This window comes from Athene noctua, chromosome 33 (genome assembly GCF_965140245.1).
Source record: "Athene noctua chromosome 33, bAthNoc1.hap1.1, whole genome shotgun sequence".
In the NCBI taxonomy this organism is placed as follows: domain Eukaryota; kingdom Metazoa; phylum Chordata; class Aves; order Strigiformes; family Strigidae; genus Athene; species Athene noctua.
In genome coordinates, this window is record NC_134069.1 from 1,411,494 (window position 1) to 1,434,119 (window position 22,626).

Below are 22,626 nucleotides of genomic sequence, written 5' to 3' on the forward strand. Positions count from 1 at the left end.
TGCAGACGTGGCTGCAGGTGCTGCGGGGAGACGCTGGGTGTCCGGGGGCTGACCTGGCTGCTTTGGTGGTTTGAGGGCGCTGTACTCTCTGCGCCCGCTGCTCAGAAGGTGTTTTCTGTCGGCAGGGCTGGGGGCCCATCGCTCTGTGTTCTCAGAGGTGAGCCCACAGGAGTCCCTCGCTGGGCCTGGCTGCAGAGAGCTCTGTGGTACTTGACAGGGTTTGACATTTCCCAGACAACGCCCAAACCTGCCAGCTGACGCTGTTTGACACTCTCCTCTGTAAGAGCCTCCCAGCGGGGATGCCTCTCAACTCTGGCTTTCCCTTCAAGGAATTGTTACCAGAAGCTGCTGTATCTTTGTCACTTGCCAGATGCCACCAATGAATCTCGACTTCTGTTGTTTTGGGCTTTTACGTGTTGCCTTTAATTAGGATGTGTGCTCTTCTGCCCAGGGGCTGGTGGGCAGCTCTCTGGTGACCAAACCCCGGAGAAAACAAGGGCGTTTGCTGTAGGACCTCTGGTACTGGAAGGAACAATCCTTTAGCCCAGGTGTCTTGGGACGTGTCTTGTGGGAGGGGGATACCAGGCCTCCAAACCCAGCAGTTTCTGTCAGCTCGTTCTTTGGTCTGTTTTGCTTCTGGCCCTTAACCTGCAGCAGCAGTTTGGGGCTGCACAGAGGTTCAGGGCAGGGTCACCTCTTCCTCCAGGACAGGATCTGCGGATTCAGCTCAGTATTTTAAGCAAGATGGAGCCAAATAAATCTTCCTTCTAGCAAGAGCTGGTACCCAGGGTGGATGAGCAGTTCATTCACAGCTCCTTCAACACTGAAGGAAGTTCCATTTGTCTATTTAAAATCCCTTTCTTGACCACTGTTTAGCATCCTGGTTAAAATTCCTCCGGCACCTTGGATCCGTGTATGGGGATTTAAAAGTGCTCCAGATGAAGCAGGCAAATGAGTCGAACGGCATTTAGTTAATTCCCTGGCTGTCGATAATGCAGCCTACCCTGTGCTGAAGACACCTGGGGCTCGTCTGCTGTTCCTAGTGGAGGTGTCGGGCCCGTTCTCAGAGATGTCCCCGCTCTGTCAGGGACGGCTTTACTGACCAGAGGGCAGGAGGCACTTTGGGAGTGGCCCCTTCGGATGGAGGCTGGAGAGCTCTGCTCTTCTGGCCTGGCCGTCAGGCCGTGGCTTTCACAGTGCTCCCGTCTCTCAGCTCAGCTCTGCTTTCTGTCCTTAGGACACAGCTTTGATTTGCCAGGGCTGAGTCCATCGGGATGTCCCCTACTGCCCACCTGCACAAGACACCCCCCTCTAGCAAGGGACAGGACAACCTCACACATACAGAAAGCAAAACCTCCCGCTAATTACTCCATGGGAATGAGCCGGCAGAGCTTTTTGTCCGGATGGCGCCCGTGCTGCCGTCAGCTTCAGGAGCCCAGCGCTTCCAGCACGGCATCTTCCTCCCCGTTCCCCCTGCCCTGGGCAGATCTCTGCCTCAGGCCTGGCCCTGCTGTTTCATGAGCGGTGCCCTCTGGGCGCGGTTATCGAGTGTTAGGACAGACTGTGGGTGTTGCGCTGTGTTACACAGCCGTGGTTGTGTCAGTCAGACGTGGACGAGTCCCAAGTGCAGATGTGCGGCGACAAGTGCCCGTTATTTGGCCCCGACTCCAGGAGAACCGAACCCCTTCAGCCTTCTCAGTCTGGGTGGCGATGAGCGATGGAGAGCAGCTGCAGACTGTCAAGGGGTCGGCGACAGGAGGGTCCTTTGCTCTGCTCCCCCCATTACCCTGCTCTGCTGGCAAGCGTGCGTGCGGGGTTGCGGGTGGCTGCATCCCGCGTGCGTGCGTGCTGCAGCGTGTGCACGCGCTGCCTGTGCGCGTGGGGTGTGTGTGTGTGTGTGTGTGCACGTGCCCCAGAGCTGTCTGCGTGTCACATCCATTTTCCTGTCCCCTCTCTGCCCCGATGTGCCAGTCCCCTCCGTGCCGGGTGGCTCTGATCACCTTCCTCTGCGACCAGGCCGGGGTCAGCCCTTTGGAGGGACTCTTTCCCTTTGTGCCCGACGTGGCTGCCTGCAGCCTCACCCTGCAGGTGCCAGGCATGGAAGTCCTTGCCTTGCACAGGAGACTGAACTGGCCTGCAGCGTGGCGAGCTGGGAAACTCGGCAACTTTATTTCAACCACTAAGTCAGGCTGAGAGTTTGTGTGCGCTCAGAGGAGCGTGGGCAGGACGGAGCAGGCCTTTGACACGGAGGCTGCCTTTGGGTCCGCAGGCAGGGAGTGTCCCAGCAGGAGATGGCCCTGGTCCGCTGCCGCCTGCGCTGGATCCTCTTCCTCCTGCTGCTCAAGCCTTTGTTCCCTTTAGGATCTGCAGGAGCCCCTGCAGCCGGGTAAAGAATTGCAGCAGCTGCTGGAGGGGAAAGGGGCAGGAGCTAAACCAGCCCGACTGTGCTGGTGTTGGGCTGGGCCTCTGAAGAGGGGTTGAGGCGCTGAGAGAAGGACTCCATGGCCGTGACGTTGGAGCCGCCCTTGGTGTCCAGTACAGCCCCATCTGTTCCAGGGTCCACTCGTAGTAGTGCTGAGTGGAGGTGTAGATTCCGGGCCGTTTTGCTCTCGCGCAGCCTCTCCCCCAGCTGGTCACCCCAGCGAGCCAGAAGTAGTCAGCACTCTTGTCTTTGCAGACGAGAGGACCGCCGGTGTCCCCCTGCGACGGAGGAAAGAGGGTCACGGTGGTGTCGGGTGGCCGCTGGCAGCACTGGGGCCGGCTCCTTCTCTCTGCCAGCACCCCCAGAGCTGTGTCCGCGGCACAGAGGCGCTGCTCAGGTGCTGGGGCCGACAGGACCTTGTCTGGGAGGGGGTGGTGGGCCCGTGGGGTAGGGCTGGCGCTCATCTCTGCACAGCGACGCTGGCCGGGTGCAAGAGGGATGTTCCAGGGCTGGGAGCCGGACCTCGGGGCTGCCAGGAGTGCTGGGTGGGCTTTCTGGGCAGAGTCCCGGGCCTCTGGGGCAAGTGGGGCCCTGGGCAAGGACCTGCAGCCGGGGAAGGGGAGCCCCAGCAGCGGTGGGGACCCAGCGGTGGTGGGAGGGCGACTGGCCAGACACAGCCCATGCCGGGGGGTGTCTGGGCGGCTCTAGGGGGCTGCCGGTGCCACTGGGCGCTGCCTTGTCGCAGGCTCCTACCTGGCTGGTGTCGATGCCCCCCTGCGGGGAGCCAGCGCACAGGACTGAGGCAGCCACTCCGACACGGACCATCTTTCACCAGACCTGACGCCCTGAAGCATCCCCGGGGTTTCCCATTAGATACCAAACCTGGGAAATTCCTCTAACACATCCGTGACCAACAAACAAAAACCTCCTCACTTGGGAGAGCTGCAGCAGGATCCCAGCACCGAGCTGCCGTTGTGGACTGACACTACAGCTTCTGCTCTGCCCAGCATCTGTACAGACGGGTGCAGCATTTACCTACAGGGAGAACCGTGACAATGGAAGAGACAGCTCCTGTGCACACACATCATACCGGGAAAAAAAGGCTTCGAGGCTGATGCCAAATCAGACTGCGAATATTCAGCCTCTGGCTAGAAGCTACACAAAAGCAAACTGCTTTGGGGAACATCAACAATATCCATGACTTTCTCACCCTCTTCATCACCCATCTGGGAGGCAAGAATCTCCTAAAGCCTCTTTCACAGGCACAGCCCTGAAACCCCCCCACTGCTTCTCTCCGAGTGTGCAAACAGAATATGGAAAGTACAACTCTGAACTCTGTGTGGGCAGTTTCTGAAATGAGACAAGTCATTTTAATGAAGAGAGACCTTTTGCCTTGCACCCGGCAGCTGGCAGGGCTGTGGGCCCAGCATCCCAGAGCAGAGAGCGGGAATGGATGCAGGAACACCCCTCCTTCTGCTGCTTCTTGGGAGAACTACAGTTCAGACACTGGACCCAATACTGACAGAACAGGTCTCTTCACCTCAGTCTTCTCTATGGTCAGGTTAGTTCAGCGTGTTCAGTGAGTTAGGTGTGAAGTAGAAGCTCTGCACAGACACTGACCTTTGTGCAGAAAGCCAGAGGAGCAGCCGGGCTCTGCAGAGGGGCTGGGCTCCAGCACACCCCTGCTCACCCCCCACATCTCTCCCAGCACCTCCCAGCTGGGAAACACTGTCCCACAGCCAGAAGGCAAGAGCCCGCCTGGGCCAGCTCTCGCCCTCGGGCTTCATGCCGGTTCCTGAGCAGCACCTCTCGGCTCTGGTGACCGGCACCCTCTGCAGCACCGCTCCGAGGTGTTTCATCAGGCTGAACCCCCCAAATCCCCACAGAGAGCACAGAATATGAAATGTGTCACTTCTTTCCCACCTGAAGTAAAAATAAAGGGCTAAAATTCCCTTTCCCTGGGGAAACCTGACAGGTAAACCCCGCAGACAGCACAGACCCCTGCAGAGAGCAAAACCCCCCGAGTTCAAGGGAAAAGGACAGCACAGTCACACAGCAGAACGTCTGCACAGCCCCAGCTGTGACAGAAAACCTCTTTTTTTGAAAACAAATTCAGAACCATGAAGAAGTTTGGGTTTTTAGAGCAAAGCGTTCCCCTTCCCCAGCGATCCCACCCCCCAGGGAAATGGGCCCAGCCCCTGGCTCACCCACTGCTGGGCCGGAGCCACCACCACTAGTGCTGGGGCTGCCGGGGCTGGTGCCACCTTGGCGGGAGAAACATTCCGTCACCGCCAGCACACAGGAGTGTTTAGAAAGGAGGAATTCCCACTGCCTGGGTGACCCGAATCTCTGCAGGAACACCCCTCAGGGGAGGCCATGGAGAGCTGGAGGCCTCCTGCCCAGGCCGCCTCCCTGGAGCCCACGGAGCCCTGGCAGAGTGTGGCAGGCAGTGGGCCCTGTGGGGCCAGGGGGACCCCGGGGGGCTCCAGCACGTTGTGTCCCCCCAGCACCTGCCCACACTCCTGCCTGTGCCGTGAGGGGTCACTGGGGATCCAGGGGGTTATTGGGGGTGTTATTGGGGTTCTGTGGGAGTTGTGGGGGTTATTGGGGTCCCTGTGGGGGTTATTTGGGTCCTAGAGGGAGTGTAATGGAGTCGGGGGGGTGTGGGGGTCCTGGAGATGTTAGGGACCGTTCCTTGCGGTTCTGGGTCTGGAAGGATGTAATGGCGTCTTGTTACTTGGGGGGTGTTGTTTGGGCCATGGGGGAGTTGAGGGGGTTATTAGTGTCGGGGGTGGGCTGTGGGTCTAATGGGCTCCTGGGGACGGTTTCTGGGGGAGATATTGGGGTCCTGGGGGCAGTAATGGGGTGCAAGAAGGGTCCAGTGGGAGCTAGTGGGGTCCTGGGACAAATGGTGATGTGCCAGCTGGGCGCGTGGGTGCCTTTTTGTGCCCTGAGACGCCTTGGGAGGGGCAGGATGGGCTAAAGCTTCCCTCCTCCTCCTCCTCTCCGGGCTTTGTGGTCTCGCGGGACACCCTGGGTGCGGGGGTGTGGCCCTGGGCGCAGTGGCAGAGGGACACTGCTCGGGGGGTCCCTGTGGGAAGGACACCATGGGACTGGGCTTGTTGCTCCAGCTTGATTTAAAAAAAAGATTTATTGAAGTACGGCCGTTTCCCTGAGAACTGCACCTCTCCGAGGCTCATCAGGCGCAGCAGCACAGCGACCGCAGGCTCCATCCTGACCTTGGCTTCTGCTTTAGAGCTGTCAGGATGAGGATGGTCTGAGCTGCCAGGGACCTGATCGACGACTCCACATCGTTGCCCAAGGACTGGAGGGCTGCAAGAGAAGGAAAGGGAGCAGAGGTGAACCCCCCTGCCCGCAGAGAGCCCAGCAGCCCAGGCTCTGTCCCCTGCCCCACCAGCCCCCGCCAGCACAGCACTGCCCCCGCTCACCACTGTGGCAGATCTCCCAGAGCTTCTTCCACCTGAGGATCCTCCAGTGCCGCGCAGCAAGACCTGGGGCACAGAGCACCAGTCAGAGCTCTGCTCCCCCTGGGCAGGGCTGTCCTCCAGCAAGGACAGCACCTGAGGGCGCTGGGATCCAGCAAGACCCCCAGCGAGCCCCACCAGTGGGGACTGGGGCCAGGAGGCCAGAAATAGGGCACTCACCGATGAACCTGACGGCCTCCTCTCGCATGGTGGCCTGAGGGTCCTTCAGGTAGGGCAGGCTCTGGAGCAGATACTCGTCCACGCTGTTCCTCTTGTGCGTTATCTGAGGGAGCACGGGAGCACGGGGCTGGTACGGACCCTCCGCAGCCATCCGGAGCAGTCCCTCCTGCCAGCACCCCCGCTCCCTCCCAGTGAGTCCCGTCTCCCAGCCGGGAGCCCCGTGGGGCTGAGGGGCAGAGAGAGCCGCAGGCAGAGGGGGCTGGGGGTGCTGAGACCCCTCCGTCCCGCTGCCAGGGCCCAGCTGGGCCGGGCCCTCCTGGAGAAGAGCCCTGGGGGCTGCGTGCTGGAGGGCAGGGAAGGAGGGTGCAGCTGGGGCAGCGGGGCTGGAGCAGGGCGGCGATGCAGAGCGGCACAGCGCCCCCCACGGCACAGCTGCAGCCCCCGTCCAGCCCGCCCTGAGGGTTTGGGGCTTGTCCTTACCAAGCACTCTCTAATCAGGTGTGTCTGCTCTGTCTCGGCCAGGGAGCTGAGCCTCCTCCAGCCCAGGAACACTGCACAGGCGCGGAGGGTGTCCCAGGAAGCCTGTGGAGAAGCAGAGGCCGGGCGATGGCACCAGAGCCCGGGGAAGGAGACCTGGCATCCTCCTGCTCTGGGCCTGGCACAGCCCCGGGGGACAGGGATGGGGGCTCAAAGCACACAAAGCCCGTGGGGACTCGGGGGCTCGGTGGCCACAGGCCGCTGCTGAGCAGGGAAATGTCTGTGCCCAGTTCCCCAGCCCTGCTGGTGCTTGGGGCTGCAGGGACCCTTCCTCTGGGCTGGGGGGCCCCACTTCCCCCTCCAGCTCTGCAGCACTGGGACCAGTGCAGCGGGACCTGCCGTGACACATATTCCCATTGTCCCTCACGCCCAGGCCACCCCCGTGGTGTCAGCACACCCTTCCCCGCGACACCGATCGCTGGTCACCGCACCTTGGCCACGCTCTCGATGGGCTCGTTGGTGTGGAAGAACAGAGGCAGCAACACCCCCTGCACTTTCTTCACCATTTTTTTCTTATTTCTCCACACCGCGGTCTTCATCACATCTTTGAAGAGGCGGATGGAGAGCTCCCGCACCCGGCTGCACTCCTGGCAGGGAGGAGGACAGAGGGAGCTCAGCACCAGCCGCTCCTCGCCCACAGGGAGCAGGGCGGCAGCGTGGCCGGGGGAGAGGAGCTGCTCCGGGGTCCGAGCCTGAACGCAGGAGCCGTCGGCCAGACCTGCAGCTGTGGCTCAACGCCCCGGAGCCCTGAAAGGGCCCGGAAGAGGAGCGGGGAGGGGAAGAGCCCCCAAAGGCTACACAAGAGGAGTAAGGGGGGGACCCCTGCCCAGAAGCTTCCCGCATGGCCACCCTGAAGGGCACCCATCGCCTCGGCTCAGGCTCCCATGGCAGCCTTACATCATCGAAGAGGGGCAGGAGCTTCTCCGCCAGGCTCAGGGAGATGAGGTTGGCCTCCTCCCTCTTCACGTGACCCAGCACGTTGATGAACAACACCAGGACCTTCGTCTTGACATCGGCGTCGGCATCTGTCAGGGTCTCCAGTACGTCAGGGAGCAGCACCGGGAGTTTTCTGGCCTGTACGAAACACACCGTTGCCTTTTTGTGAAGCGGTGAAAGACCCCCCCACCGCCCCAGCCCCCACCTGCCGATGTGGCTCCCCTTGCCGACCCCCCACTCACCGTTCCAGGTGTTTGCGACAGCGTGACGAGGCCCGTGAGCACCAGCGAGAGCATCACTGGGCTGGGATGCCTCAGGTACCGCTGGGCTTTGTAGAGGGCAGAAAACTCCTTCCTGTCGATGTTAGCGCAGGCCAGGAGCTACAATGGAGACAGCGGTGAGAGACCAGCAGAGCTGCAGGGGGCTCCCTCCCCGCACCAGCACGGTCCATGGAAGGGTCTCCTCTCCCCCTGCGGCCACCTCCGAGTCCCCACGTCTCTGACCCAGGACCAGCAACCGCCTCGACTCTGGTTTCTGCCCCTTCCCGGGGTCTCCAGGCTGCGGAGCTGGGCAGGGGGATGCCGGCAGGGGGGAGGGCAGAGCGCTGCCTGTGCCGGGACAGGCTTGGTGGGGCCAAACCAGCGTGGGGTGGGCCCGAGCGTGTGGCACGGGGGTCTGGCTGGTGCTGAGCAGGGGAAGGAGGAGGAGGAGGAGGAGGAGGAAGGCAGAGCGGTGGGGCTGGGCGTGGGTCACTCACCGCCAAGGGGTAGATGCAGGCGTCATCCGTGGCAGAGCTGAACACCCTGCACAGCCGCCAGTCCTGCAGCACGCCGAGCAGCTCCGACATGACTCTCCGCAGAGCCCAGGGCACGGAGATCATCACCTCCCACATGGCCATGGCCGCCCTGCGGAGCCAGAGCCAACTCGGTCAGCAGAGCTGCCTCGGCTTCCCCGGACCCCAGCCCTGCCCACCCCCTCATTTCGGGGTGCCCGGGGAGGCCGAGGTGGGTGAGGTTCTGTTCCCGTGGGGCAGGGGCTCTGCTTGGGCCGGCTCGGCTGCAGGGGGAAGCGCGGCGGGATGGAGAGCCCTGCTCCTCGGGGATATCCCGCAGTTTCCCATGGGTCTGGCAGCCAGAGAGTCTCTGGGCCACTCTCCCCGTGGGGAACGAGCCCTCAAGGCTGTCAGGGCTGGTACCTGTCACACGTTGGAGAGATGCTCAGAAGGCTCCTGACCACCTCCCTGGGGCTCCAGTCTGTCAGCAGCAGCAGCAGCGAGTGCAGGCTGCGCCGGGCCGGCTCCTCGCGGATCCGCTCCACATTTCTGTGGATGTGTCTCAGGATTTTTGGCACCTGGAGAGGACACGGGTGAGGATGGTGCTGCCCTTCCCACCCCTCCCTGCTGCCTTGACGTGGCTTTGGGTGCCCGAGAGAGCCCGGTTAGGGCAGGAGGGAAGAACAAGATTTGACACGTCTTGACACGGAAGGACAATCCAGCCACGGGGCACTTACATCCGTCAGCCAGGACACGGGGTCTGTCATGGCCATGTCCACGATGTCACTGCCCATCTGCCTGTCGTGGGCATCGTCTGCCGTCAAGGCCTCGATGGCCACGAGGAGAACGTCCGTCTTCTGAGAAGGCCAGAAGTATTCGCCAAACACCTACGGGAGGAAGGACGGGGGAAGACGTGTCACGCTGAGCTTGGCTGAGCAGCTCGACCACCTCTGGGTCCCTTTGCTCACACAAGCCGATGCCACGGACAAGGGTCCCGGCGAGGGGGGAGCTCGTTACCGTCCTCATGTCGCTGCAGTCAAGTAAAGAAAGCAACCAGGCGCCGTCAGAATCCCATCCCGCTTCCTCTGGAATCTCCTCTGGCAGCGTCTCGTCTACACGGAATCACAGAAGAGTCGGTAAGACAACGGCCATCTCGGCCAACCAGCCTCCCAAGGGGTGAAAAGAGCTTGAAACGGGGGAAACGGGGTCCTGGCGTCAGCCCCCTCACTCACCCATCCACAGTGGCTGGACCGTGGACACCTCCCAGGGCTCCGGCAGAGAGCTGCTCTCCTGGGGAGCCCCGACCTCCTCCCAAACCACCCTGGGGCTGCTGGGGGGTCTCTCTGCCATCCTCAGAAATGGCTGAGGGACGGTGGGGGGGTTCAGCTTTAAGGAGCGATGGGAAAAGACGCGGGCTGTGCTCAGGAGTCTCCTCGCTGCGCTCCTGCCCTGTCCCTTTCCGGTCCTGTCAGACACTGCGGGGCTGCGCTGCTCAGATACGGTGCCGGGGGTGACACGGAGTGATGTCACAAAGGGGGTCACATTGTGACGCGTCACCCAGGCCGGGTGGGGCAGGGTTCCGCTGTGCGGGGCGGTTACCCAGCTCGCCACTGGGCCATGACTCCTCTCGGGGTGTCCCCAGGCCCCCATCATGTCCCCTCAGCACCTTCCTGTACCCCCCGATTCGTCCCAGAGGGTTCTCACACCCCGGCACGGAGCCCGGACCTTCTGCTTCGATCCGGCAGAAACCCTCCAGCCTGCCCCGTCTCTCCCTTGCGGTCACCTGGAGCATTTGCTCGCCCATGTCCGGTTCTCTCCCACACCGCCAGAGTAGGTTTTATCTGCTACAAGAGTTTCCTGGTTTCAGCCGGGATAGAGTTAATTTTCTCCAGCTGGGAGGGAGCACAGCCCCAGGGCTGTGTTTCGCAGCAGCGGGATCTTCGTTCTGTCGGGGTCACTGGCCAGGAGCGGGCTGTTGGCCGGTGGGTGGTGAGCAGTCGCCTTGTGCATCACCCGTTGGTACTTTCCATTGGAGCAGACAAGGAGCTTTTGGCAGCTTTTTTCCCAAAGCCGGGGTGAACCCACCGCCCCCCAGCTCCAGACCTTTGTGGGAAGCCCCAGCAGTGTTGGGGGGGGACCCCAGCGGTGGCATCCCCAGGCCCTGCAGGTCACCCTGGGACGCTGGGCTGGGAGAGCCCGTCACAGTGCCTGTGCCCGAGGGCCTGGCCCGGGGCTCTCTGGGACGCCACCAGCCCTCCAAAACGGGCCACATCTCCCCGGGGACACGGGCACAGCGGAGGTGGCCCCGCAGACCCTCCCCAACCCGCTCCTCTCGGCTCTCTCCTCCAGACCCCCCTGCTTCTGATGACGAAGACGACCTTGTCTTCTCCCGGGAAGACATCAAGAAGCAGGGGCTGCTCCTGATGGAATCCAACAAGAAACGTGGCAAGAAGTAGCGGCTGCTCCGCGCACGAGAGCTCTGGGTGCCCCCGACCACCCCTTCTGCTCTGGATGCCCTCGGCCACACGTTGTGCTCTTTTTCTAAATACAGAAAATACTCTTAGACTGAATACAGCCGGTCTTTGTCGTTCTTCCAAGCCCACAGCAGAGCTGGACCGGGAGCTCCTCGGTCCCTCCTGTCAGGCAGAAGCAGCGGCGTCAAGCCCCGAGGGGAGCTGAGCTGGGTTTGGAGGCAGCCCCGTCCCCCTGCCCCTCGCCCAGCTGCTCTCCCCGCAGAGGTGGGGCTGGGCTGGGCTGGGCTCGGCTTTCCCAGGCAGAGCAGAGCTGGGGGCAGGCTGGCTTTCTGCCCCCTGGTCCTTCCTGGGACCTCTGCCCCACCGACAGCTCTGGGAGCCCCGGGGGCTGGTGTCTGCCTGAGGCAGCTCTGGGGAAACGTGGGGCAGGGGCTGAGGCCTGGGCAGGTACCGGATCTCAGGGGGGTGTCTTCGTGTGCGCGCGTGGGAGCGGAAGGTCGGAGCCTGCCTGGGAAAGGGAGAGCCCCTGGCCCGGGCTGTCTGACCTGGCGCGGAGCCCTCGTGCCTCTCCCCTCCCCTGCTCCCCGCACGCACATGGTGCCACTCGTCCCCCTGAGCTCCGAGCCAGCGTCGGGGACAACCTCAGAGCTGCAGGGAGGTGCCTGGAGGGAAGGGCCGCCCCGAGGTGCCCCAGGCGGGCAGAGGAGGCTTCAGCAAGCCCTTGGCTCCAGGAGGGATCCCCAGCCCTGCCCAGGGCTCCCAGACACCCCCCCGCGGAGGCCGCGTCGTCTCCTCTGCAAAGGCCGAGAACCGGGGGCTGCTGGTCCCCAAGCGCAGCCGAGGCCGGGGGCTGCTGCCAGGGCCCCGTGGTCCCCGCTGGAGCCCCCGGCCAGCGGCTCCTCCTCCAGCTCCGCGGGGGCCATCGGCACCAGCGCGAGCTTCCCCCGGCCTTCCCACCCGGCCCCTGCGCTTCGTGCTGACGTCGCCTGGGACGTCCCCGCGGGGCAGAACGGCTCTTTCCGCCCGGGCTCGCGGCAGACTGGCAGCGCACCCAAGCGTCGTGGTGGGTTTTGGGTGACTGCGGGGCGGGGACGGCAGCGCCCGGACACAGAACAGCTTGTGCGTTTTAAAGGGAGCTCCGGAAAGAGCGTCATGCGCCGGCGAAGGCATCTAGCGGAGCTCTCCCGGTTCGACGCCGTCCGGGGGTGCCTGGCAACGAGACCCCAGAATGACGCCCACCCCCGGCCCCGTGCCCTGCTCCCGCGCCCGCCGCAGCCGGGCCGTGGCTCCGGGATCCTCTGCTGCCGGGAGCTGCCAGCCACGGCGGGAGACACCTGAGCGCCCTCCGCGCCCCGGGGCCGGGCAGACGGCGGGGGGCGGCGCTGGGCCCCGACGCTGCCCCCTCGGCACCCCCGGGGCTGGAGGCGCCTCAGCCCGGCCGCGCGGGGCAGGCCGAGCCCAGGCAGTGCCGGGAGACACCGAGCCCCCGCCCGGCGCCCCCCGCCCGCGGCCCGGCCGCCGCTGCGGGGCGCGGGCAGCGCGGGCGGGGCGGGCGGGGCGGGCGGCGCCGCTCCAGCCCCGCAGAGCGCCCGGCGGCGGCGGCGCGGGGACCGTGCGCGGACGCGGCCCCGCCCGCGGAGTCCCGGCCCCGCCCGGAGCCGAGACGCGGCCGCGGCCCCGCGCGACCGGCCCCGGGAGACGCGGGCGCCCCCCCCGCCGCGGGCGCAGCGGCCCCGTCGCGCAGGGGCGGAGGCGCCGGGCACCGGGGCCGGGCGGGCGCGGAGCCCCGCGCGGAGACGGCCGCCGGCGCGGCCCCCCCCGCGCGGGCGCGGTCCCCCGCGGACGCGCGGCGGCTCCCCGGCGGCGGCGGGGACGGCGCGGATCGCCCCGCGGCTCCGCTCCCGCGGTCAGGCTGCGCTCGGGGGCGCGGGAGGGGCCGGGGGGGCGGCCGGGCCGTGCGCGGGGGGGCGCGGAGCGAGGCGCGGGGCCGGCGGGGCGGCGCCGCCGGAGGGGCCGGCGGGGCCGGGCGCGGCCGCTCGGTCCCGGGACAGCGGTTCCTCCGGGCGGGGGATTCCCGCGGGCTCTGCGCGGGGACCCGGGGCGGGCGGCCGGGAACACGCGGGGGGATCCGCTCAGGGTCTGCGCGTGGTCGCGGGAGAGAGAAACTGCGCGAGGGGCGGGTCGAGAGCGCGGAGGAGGGTTGAAAACGTGAGGATAAAATGGGGGTTTCTGGGCGCCAGGGCCGCGTGGAAATTGCACTTTGGGCAACAGCGAGGTTGAGCAAAGGATCCGTTTTCCCGCTCCTTCTCGGTCTGACCAGGACTGTGGGTGTTTTCGGGGGTTTTGGAAAGCTGGAGGGGAGCTGTCTCGAGGGAACGCCGCTGTCAGACCCCCGGCGGTACCGGGCGTTCCCCTCCAGACCCATCTGCCGAGGTTCCCGGAGATCTGGGTGAGAGTCTGGCCTGCGGTGGCTGTTATGAAACGCTTTAATCAAGGCAAGAGTGTAACGGCTCGAGAAACAGGAATTGATGCCCCGGTTGGTGCTGGGTGTAAACGGGAAGGAAACGCGTAGAAGTGTCAGAACTCTTTTTGGTGCGGGAGGAACCCCGGGCAGTGGTGCCAGGATCTCCGGGATCGCGTGTTTCTGGATACACCCGCGGTGAAGCGATGCTCCAGGCCCTGGGTTTCTGCCCTTGATAACACGTGCCCGGCGGCACACGTACCGATAGCAGCCGGGGTTGTTTTTGTGGTGGACGGAGCTGTTTGCATTGCTGGTGGACTTTGTCTAAAATGCCTAAGTGCAGATCTGAAGGGTTTTGCTTCAGAGGCGAGAGCCTGGAGCCTTTGCTGTGAGCTGGCAGCGCTGTGATTTCTCGTGTCCCTGGGCAGAGCCCGGGGTTGAGAAGAGCCCTGCTGCTGTGCGGAGCTGCGGGCGGGCACACCGGGCACAGAAACACGGGGTCAGTGGCTGGCGCTGGGTTTACTGGTGAAGGTCAAACCCGAGGTTTTTCCCCATTAATGGTTTTTGTTGTTTGCTTTTTGTTTGTTTGTGAGTTTTGGTGCACTGAACCTATTTAAAAACAACAAATTGCTTGTGTGTAGGGAGAGGCGCGCGGCAGAGCTCGCGATGTACGGGAAGAATAGGGAACCAATCAAAGATGCCAAAGAAGGATGTGACCAAAACACAGCCATGCTTCAGGTGGGTCCCTTTAAGGAGCATATATAAGGCATTTGCACAGCTAAAAAGCTGAACAAGTAGTAACCGTCATATCGGTGTCTGTGCTTTTGTTCCTGCGAAGGTTTTAACCTCCTGCAAGGGTTAGCTGTGATCTGAGCGCCACAGCTCTGTGGCTTGGCAGGTAGAAAAAGACAGCTATTCCCTCACCGCAACACTTGTGTTTTTAATACGTCGGTCTGCGTCCTACAGGGTGACCTGTGTCAGATGCACACTTGAATCCGTAGCTCTTTCCCCCTCAGCGCTGAGGGATGGATGGAAATTCCTTACTTTAGTCCTTGTCTGGGTTAGAGCCTCCATGGTGCAATGTGTGGTGCAGCCCGCGGAGAAGGGACGTTTCCCATGGCAGAGAATTTGCATACTTAGCAAACCACACAAAGAAAGGTGACGAAAAAGGTACTGGCCCTCCTTAGATACAGAGTGTGAAGGCATAAACCAAATAATTTCTCTAAAGATCGCCGAGGGAATCTGTGGTACGTTCTGAAAAGGAACCCAGTCCCTAAAGGACTCAGCTAGTGCCTTACACACAAGGGACTTTATTTCCCCCGGGTCATGACCTGTTTCATACAGAAGTAGCTCCTACATGATTATGACGCTTTTGGAAATCAAAAAGCCATCTATAAGTCGTCTCTTAGAAGAATTTGTCAAGTGTGAATTCTTGGTGGTATTTACCTGTCTCTATTAGTTTATTCGGACTTTTTCAAAATGCATTGAACATACTCATTGCTGACTAGGTTCTATTATCAGAATGAGAAAAGAAGACCCCTTTTAATTGTCATAGGTAGCTGAACCCTCAAGAAGAGGCCAATCTCCGTCTGTTGGGGAGGAGTTTTGTCTGTTACCTGAAGCATTTTGTGTACCCGTCTGTGATAGGAGCTGGAGGAATCACACTCTTTCATGGAGAGTTTGACTAGATTTTCTTGTAAACTGGTTACGGGTAGTTGTGTTGTTGGTAAGGCAGCAGTGCTTCTAGTCGGGAGGTACCCTGATCAGTGTGTGAAGTCAGTGAACACTTGGTCAGAGCCCAGATGTCAGCAGTGCAGAGTGTGTTCTTGAGCAGCATCTTGGCACTGAACTTGTGCTCGTGCCACAGCACTGTCCAGCTCCGTGAGGACCGGGAGCCTCTCGGTTCTAGTGCTGCTCCCTGCCGTGGGGGCTCGTGAGCTGCTTCTGTGGGTGATTTTGCACGTATATGTAAATATTTATTGCTTCGCGTAAGGTGCCTGTGATTCTGAATGTGAGAGAAGCGTGCGACTTCAGCTGTGAAGGTGTGGAGGGGGTAGGAAGCGATGACTGCCTGGAGCTGTCTGGTGGTTCACAACTTGTCTGGTATCAGCGGTATTTTTAACCAGGTAAAGTGCCAGCTAATTGTCCATATAGTTTTTGGGACGAGCAAATTTGATATATGTGTGTGGCCTTAATAATAGACTGTGCAAGGTATTCCCCAGGCCGTTGTGTGTTTTGTAATACAAAGGTAAAGGAAAAAGACTCTCGGAAGGAGGAGGCGCAGGAAGAGCGTCTCCCCCAGCGCCGGGCCCCCCCTGTACCCTCCTCTTCCAGGGAGGAAGAGAAGGAAGGAGATGCTGAGGAAGTTTTGTTACGGCGGGAAATGAAATGCGTGCACTGGCCGGATCTGCGCAGCCGCTCTCTGGCGATTAATTATTTCCAGGCCTTGAGCAGGGGGGGCCTGGCGGCAGGGCGCAGTCTGTGTCTGGGTGTCCCCGGGCACAAACGGCTGCCGGACAGAGCAGCGAGACCCGGCCCGGGACGCTCACGGGGTGGGGAAGGGGCTCCCCCCCGGCCCCGAGAGCCCCCAGGAGCTGGCCCCAGGGCTGCTGGTGCCCCCACACCCACCGGCAGGCTGGGCAGGGGCCATAGCAGTGGGCACCCCCGCCCCCCCAGGGCTCTTCTGGTGCCCCCCCGATGGAGACAAATCCACGCTGAGCTGAAAGGCCACAGCCTTTAGTTATTTCTTCCCTCTTTTCTTCTGTTGGTCCTTCTTGTTCTTCTCTGGTGTGTTGTGGTTTGAACTCGGCCAGCAGCCAATCGCCACGTGGCCAGTTGTTTACTTCCCCCCACCCCAGCCCGGTGAAACAGGAGAGGGACAAAAGAGGAAATTCACAGGTTGAACTAAAAGATTTACTAGTACTAACAGGACCAACACAACAACAGCAAGGCCGAGCAGGTGAAGGCGGTCACCGAGCGGTGGCCGGTCTGGGCCCGTCCCAGCAGCGACCCGACCGCTCCAGAGAATCCGCCACCACCCCGGAACCGAAACGGGGCGCGGGGGAGCAGCGTCCGCCTGGACGGGGAGCGGGACGTGACCCCACGTGGAACGCTCCAAGGCAGCCCTGCCCTCGGCCGTGCTCCCCTCGGCCACGGAGAGGGAACTCCCGCCTGGCCCAGAGCAGGACAGGGCTCAGCTGGTTCCTGCGCCCGCCCTCAGCCCGTGCACCTGCACTCGGTAAACGCAGGTGTACTCGGGGTTGCCCCAGTTGCTCTTCACAAGGAACTTGACATACGAAAAGGCTCTGGGAAACGGCGCGGTCTGCGAAGACAAGAGGGAAAGGGAGGCAGAGGGGTTAAGAGCGACAGTGCAGTCAGTCCCTCCCTGCCGGCCCTGCTCCTGCTCAGGAACCAGCTCCCGGCGGCGGGTGGGAGCGGCTGCTGCCACCGGGGCTGCTGGGGAGGCCGGGGCACGGGACGGGGGAAGGCTCCTGGCCTCCTCTGCGTGCCGGCCCGGCCGGGGCTGCGCCCCCCTGCCCCTTGCTCTGGCCCTCCAGGCCCCGCTGCCCGCTCTGCCTGCCTCCCGCAGAGAAGGGGACGCTCTGCTGCGAGGAGAACCACCGCCTGCGCCTCAGCCCCGCCAGGGCTCTCTGGGCGGGGGCCCGGGGCCCTGTGCCCAGGGAGGAAGCGTTCACACCCCCCTGCCGTGGGCTCCCAGCCAAGCCTGGTTCGCCCCCCGGCATCCTCCCCCGCGCGTGGAGCGTACCTTCAGAGGGAAGGTCTGAATGGCCTCTTTGGTCACGTCGTAGGTGAACGTCAGGAGCAGCGCTTCCTCCTCTCCATCCGCGTCCAGTCCCTTGGGGCCAAAGCACAAGCAGAGCAGTTCAGACTCAGCCCCACAGAGGGGACGTGCGCGCTGGCTCAGCCCGGGCAGGTACCCGGCCTCTCCCGGGCTCCAGCAGCTGTCTGACACTGCCCGGGGCGGAGCTCAGGCTCCTCAGGGTCAAGAACCCGGAGGTGCTTCGGCCAGAAGATGTCCCGAGAGGGATGGAGCCCTCGAAGCGTCCCCCCAGGGCAGCGCGGTGCTCAGCAGAGAGCAGGACACAAGCCCCAGGGAACGCACAGAAGGCCGCAGGCGAGTCCCTGTCACGGCTTTCCCCCAGGGCCAGACCCCACCAGACGCGCCCGGCAGAGACTTACGAAGACAGCGACGTCTCTGGGGGCGCTGACGACGGTCCCGGACGGAGACACATCTTTGTAGATGTGCTGCACGCTGACGGCGGTCAGATGGACCCGTGCTGGCAGCCTGATGACCACCTGGCCCTGGTGCCTTGGCAGAGGCCAGCAGTTCCCTGGGGACATATCCGGCTGCAGGCAGGACGAGAGAGCAGTGAGGGGCGAGAGCGCGTCGGGGACAACACAGCTCGCGCCGCTCGGAGCACGGGACCGGCGTGTCTGGGGGGGCTATTGCAGCTCGGAAATGAGGCGCCCGTGAGGGGCGGACAGAAGCAGGAGGCCGCCTTCCCTGCCCGACAGAGGGGGCTCTCAGTGTTACGGAAAAGAGGAGAACACTGGTTATGAAGCCACCCTAGTCAGGGCCTTACAGAAACACCTCTCTGCCCAGCGCTCAGCAGGGCACCCCCCACCCCTGAAAAGGCACCGTTAGGGACAAGTGTGGAAAGGGGGTCACCAGGGAGAAAGTCTTTCACTCAGCTGGGACAGAGGCCTGTGGGCAAGGGGCAGCAGCTCCGCTCAGCTCAGCCCCGTTCCCCTCCTGAGGGGAACCGCTCCTCTCCAGCAGGCCCAGCCCTGTGTCCGAGCTTTGGCTTCAGGAACCTGATGGGCACTGCGGGCTGGAGCGGCACTGCCCTGCACTGAGGGGAGAGCCCCGAGGTCGGTCCCAGCTTCACCGGAGGGAAGGAAACCAGCACCCGTGAGTTCCGCTACAGTACCTCCAAAACAGCATCAGGTGTGGACTGAGAGAACCACTCCACAACGCTGCAGCGCCAGTGTGTGCAGCTGAAGGCCTCCGAAGTTCTCCGCATGTCAATGGAGGCACCTGTAAGGGAGGGAGAGCAGGTCACTGCCAGAGGCCCCAGACCAGGAGCACCCGGTGCTCAGACACTATTTCTGGTGCCGCCGAGCAGCTCCACGTCTGTCAGCGCTGTTCTCACCCCCAGGCCGCGGGGGCGCCCGGCTGCGCGGGGCAGGGACGGCATCCCCGTGCCTGGCGACTGCTGCCGCCACGGCGCCACGAGGAGAAGGTCTGAGGGTGCTGGGGGGCAGCAGGCGCCGGGGCGACGACAGCGGAGCAAAGCCGAGGGCTCGCCGCGTGGGCAGCAAAGGGTGACCCAGCCGTTCCCTTCGCGGACGCAGCCGCAGGAAGAGCCCCTCCATCAGCGCAGCAGCGTGTGCGGGGGCAGCGCCAGAGGCCCCCGCGCAGGGGCCAAGGGCAGGACTGGGAGGGAGCCCGAGAGAGCCGCTCGGCCACAGCCTGGCTCGGGGACCCCAGGCAGCATTTCAGCTGCCCCGCTTTGGAGAGCACGGCCTCCTCTGGGCAGGGCTACAGGCAAGCGCAGGGCAAGGAGGTGGGGCTGCTTGCGTCCATACCAGAGCTTTTCAGGGCCCAGTCATACGTCGCGGCAGAGACTTTGGCAGGCGCTGCCTGGCTGCTGTCCTGAACTTCCTGGTAAAGATGTGAATGAACACAGAAAAGGACCATGTCAGCGGGCAGAGCAGCGTGGCCACTAGCGCCTGCAGAGGCAAAGGGGCAGTGCCCGAGGTGCAAGCCAAGCCTTGTCCGCAGAGCCCAGAGACGCTCTGCTGCTGGTGTGAGCCACCAGGCCTGAGGAACAGGATTTGTGCCGTGGCCGTGGCCGCAGCCCCGAGGCGGGTTGATGAGGGTCCCCACCGTCCCGTGCCCACCCTCCACGCTCTCCAGCTCGGTCGGGAGACGGTCCCAGGCCCCGCCGGCGTTGGCTGACCCCGTGAGCACACCTGGGTCTCACCACTGCCCCCGGGGCCCGGCCAGAGCAGGCAGAGGCCCCGGCGTGCCGAGGGAAGGCTGCCGGGAGTCCTCCGCTGCCTGAAGCGGCCCAGAGAAACCGGGCCCGGAGAAGGGCCTGCGCAGCGCAGCAGCTCACCCAGCAAGCCCCTGGCAAAGGCTGGCTCGCTGCAGTCAGCGGTCTGAGCCCACCAACAACCCCGAGGAGTGCTTTCTCGGGGGTTCTGCCCAGCCTCCCCTCCTTCCCCAAAATGCAGGGTCACCTCTGCGCTGCTGAACTTCGCCTTCAGCTGAGCCACCTGCTCCCGCAGACGCTGCTTGTTTTGGGTTTGCTCTGCCAACAAAGTTTGCCAGTTCCTGCAGGAAGACAAAAGCCGCTCTTGTCAGAGAGCTGCCCATCCCCTCTGGGAACCGTCTGAGCTCAGCAAGCAGCAGACACGTGTGCCTTCCCTGCTCCGCACGTGCTCCCCTTCCTCGCCAGGCTGAGCAAAAGGCAAAGGCAGGAGGGAAGTACCAGAGCCCTGGCTGTTAGGAAAAGGAGTGCAGGTAGCACGAGGTCAGCCAAGACTGCTGCACAGACACAATTCCAGCTCAGGAAACGTCTCTTACCGCAGGGTCTCCAGGGGTGCCGCACACACACGTCTCAGCTCCTGAAAGGGAAAAACACTCTGTTCAGGTATCCGCTACCAGAGCTGCCGGGGCTTCCCAGGAGAGGCTTCCCTAAGAAGAGCCAGCAAAAGCTGCGGCTTCTTTGGGTCATCCTGCGTGGGAGCAGAGGAGCCGGTGATTTATCCAGCGCTGTCAGCAACGCTCCCTTGCAGGAGGTGCCCGACCCACCAGAGTCACAGGGGGACACTCTCAGGATCTATAGGGGCCCTATAGGGGTCCTACAGTCCCACACGCAACCCCAGAAGCACCCCTGCAGCCCCTAGAGCCCCCCCCAGCACCGCCCTACCCCTACAGAAGCCCCATAGAGCACCTCCAGCCCCCAACAGCCCCTATAGAACCCCCCTATAGCCCCCCCCGAGCCCTACAGAACCACTCCACACACCCCCCCAGCCCCTCCAGAGCTCCCTATAGCCCCTCTACAGACCCCAGTCCCTACAGACCCCCCTACCTGCGGGCCGTCCCCATCTGGTATTGGCACCAAATCAGGCACCAGTGGCCGCTGGGGGCAGGAAGAGGAGCCGCTCCCACTTCACACCAGTACAGACCAGTATGAACCAGTGACACCCCCACTCCACACCCCCTGTACATCCCTGGGCACCCCCAGTATAGCCCCGTGCCCCACCCACCCCTGTGTAGCACAACCTCCTCCCAGTATAGCTGTGTGCTCGCCCCAGTTTCCCCCAGTTCCCGCTCACCTTAGCCCCCCCACCAGGAGGTCAGTGAAGAACTGGGGGTTCAGGTGCTGGTTCTGGTAGAGGGGCAAGGGGAGAGTAAGAGCCCTCCCAGTATGGCGCAGTGCTCCCCAGTATGTCCCAGTGACACTCTTAGCGTTCCCCAATATATCCCAGTATGTCCCAGTGCCCTTCAGTACAGCCCAGTAACCCCCCCGTGTCTCCCAGTGTGTCCCAGTGACCTTCCTAGTGCTCCCCAATATATCCCAGTATATCCCACTGCTCCCCAGCATGTCCCAGGGCCGCCCCAGACTGTCCTAATGACCTTCCCAGTGGCCCCCAGAGCTCACGGCCAGCAGCAGGTCCAGCTTGGCTCGCAGCAGCAGGTCATCAGCGGTGACGGTGGCCACACGGGGGATTTGGGGACCCCCACCCTCAGGGGGAAGCTCAGCCCCTGCCCTGTCTCCTCCGTGTACCCCAACAGACGCCGCACCCCCCAGCCCCCCTGCAGGTGAGGGGGAACTGGGGGTCCCAGGGGGGAACTAGGGACCTACAGCAGAATATTGGGGTGAAAGGGGAGTATTGGGCTGCTGTAATGGGATACTGCGGGGATATGAGGGATACTGGGGGGGATACTAGGAGTACTGGGATTGTACAGGGGAATATTGGGGTGCTACAGGGGATACTGGGGTGATATGGGGGATTGAGGTACTATGGAAAAATATTGGGATGCTAGAGAGGGATATTGGGGTTCTGTGGGGGATACTGGAGTGATACAGGAGATACTGGAGTCCCACAGTAAAATACTGGGGTGCTAGTGAGGGACACTGGGGTTCTGTGGGGGATATTGGGGTGATATGGGGGGACTGGGGTCCTTGAGGTTTTGGGGTGCCAGTGCAGCTTTTGGGGTACCTGCACAGCATCGACGGTGCCGCGGAAGACGCTGTTCCCGAAGCGGGCGGCGCGGCAGTGCCGGGGGGGCCGGGCTGCAGCAGGTTCTGACCGTACTTCTCCAGGATGCTGAGCGCTGTCCGTGGCCCCCCCAAACCCTGTGGCCGCACCCCCCAGCGGCTGGGGGGGACAGGGAGGGTCAGAGAGAGCCCCCAAACCCCCACCGCACCCCCACACTCCCCCTCCCACTGCCCCCATATTTTGAGTGCTGAGATAGGGGATTTGAGTAACTTTGGTCAGATGGCACAAGACAGAGGCCTGTGCACGGACAAAGAAAAGGGGGGAGAGCCACATACCAGGTGCTGATAACGTTGCTAGGCTGCAATCTCCTAGCCCAAAGAGAAGTTTCTTCTGGTCCTTGAAGTTGTGTGTTCCAGCAACAAATCACCCGAGATTCCAGCACAAACTGGCCTGGCGGTTTGGCCGGGGCCCAGGGAACAACTGAGGCAGCGCAGAGCGACAGGGTGAAAAGTTCATCAGCGAGGAAGAAGAGGTACTTCACCTATCCGACCCTTGCCCAGAAATTTCTGACCCCTGACCGGAGCTTGAAGAGCTCATGGCGCAGGCGCAAGGGGAGGAGACCTGATTACCATGAGGAGCGAGGGGAGGCGGGGGTACACTACGTATATGTACAGGCGTTCCATGAATATGCGCTATTCTGTAACGTATCAGCCGGACGGGAGCTGCAAACGGCGCGCGTGCTCGTGGTGGAGCGATCCCCCATGCGCCCGGCGCCGGATAAACGTTCCTACTTGTACTGGGTCTGGCTGAGCCGGAATCGGTTTTCCCTCACAGCAGCCCCGTGGTGCTGTGGTTTGTGCTGGGAGCTGCAGGGTGTTGGCAGCTCCCTGGTGTGGTGGCTGCTGCTGAGCAGTGCTCACACAGCACCAAGGCTCTTCCTGACATTTCCCCCAGCGGGACGGGGTGGGCGAGATCTCGGGAGGGGACACAGCCAGGACAGCTGACCCGAACCGACCCAAGGGATATTCCAGACCCTGTGACGTCGGCTCAGTATAAAGCCGGGAGAAAGGAGGGAGGGGTGGGTCACCCTCGGTCCTCCGAGG

At 62.9% G+C, this 22,626-nt stretch overlaps 2 protein-coding genes across 2 annotated transcripts in view; both read right to left on the minus strand.

The window, feature by feature from the left end:
* The window catches only part of LOC141972468 (scavenger receptor cysteine-rich type 1 protein M130-like), a 222,590-nt gene that overhangs the window by 112,072 nt on the left and 87,892 nt on the right, over positions 1-22,626 (minus strand). The window lies entirely within an intron of this gene.
* Positions 16,159-18,478, minus strand: LOC141972519 (sperm-associated antigen 4 protein-like). The gene is made up of 5 exons (XM_074930425.1): positions 18,442-18,478; positions 18,220-18,326; positions 17,468-17,635; positions 17,034-17,123; positions 16,159-16,589 (listed from the first exon to the last, which is right to left on the minus strand). The coding sequence occupies exons 2-5, from the start codon at positions 18,310-18,312 to the stop codon at positions 16,461-16,463; spliced, it is 480 nt and encodes a 159-aa protein (XP_074786526.1). The 5' UTR covers positions 18,313-18,326; positions 18,442-18,478; the 3' UTR covers positions 16,159-16,460.

Bases quoted from the DNA above. Each gene is read 5' to 3' on its own strand.
- LOC141972519 (XM_074930425.1), bottom strand. From the start codon at position 18,312: ATGCGGAGAACTTCGGAGGCCTTCAGCTGCACACACTGGCGCTGCAGC. The intron at 17,636-18,219 runs GTACTGTAGCGG...TCCTGCCTGCAG, and splicing joins CACCTGATGCTGTTTTGGAG to CCGGATATGTCCCCAGGGAA. The intron at 17,124-17,467 runs GTAAGTCTCTGC...TTTGGCCCCAAG, and splicing joins CCAGAGACGTCGCTGTCTTC to GGACTGGACGCGGATGGAGA.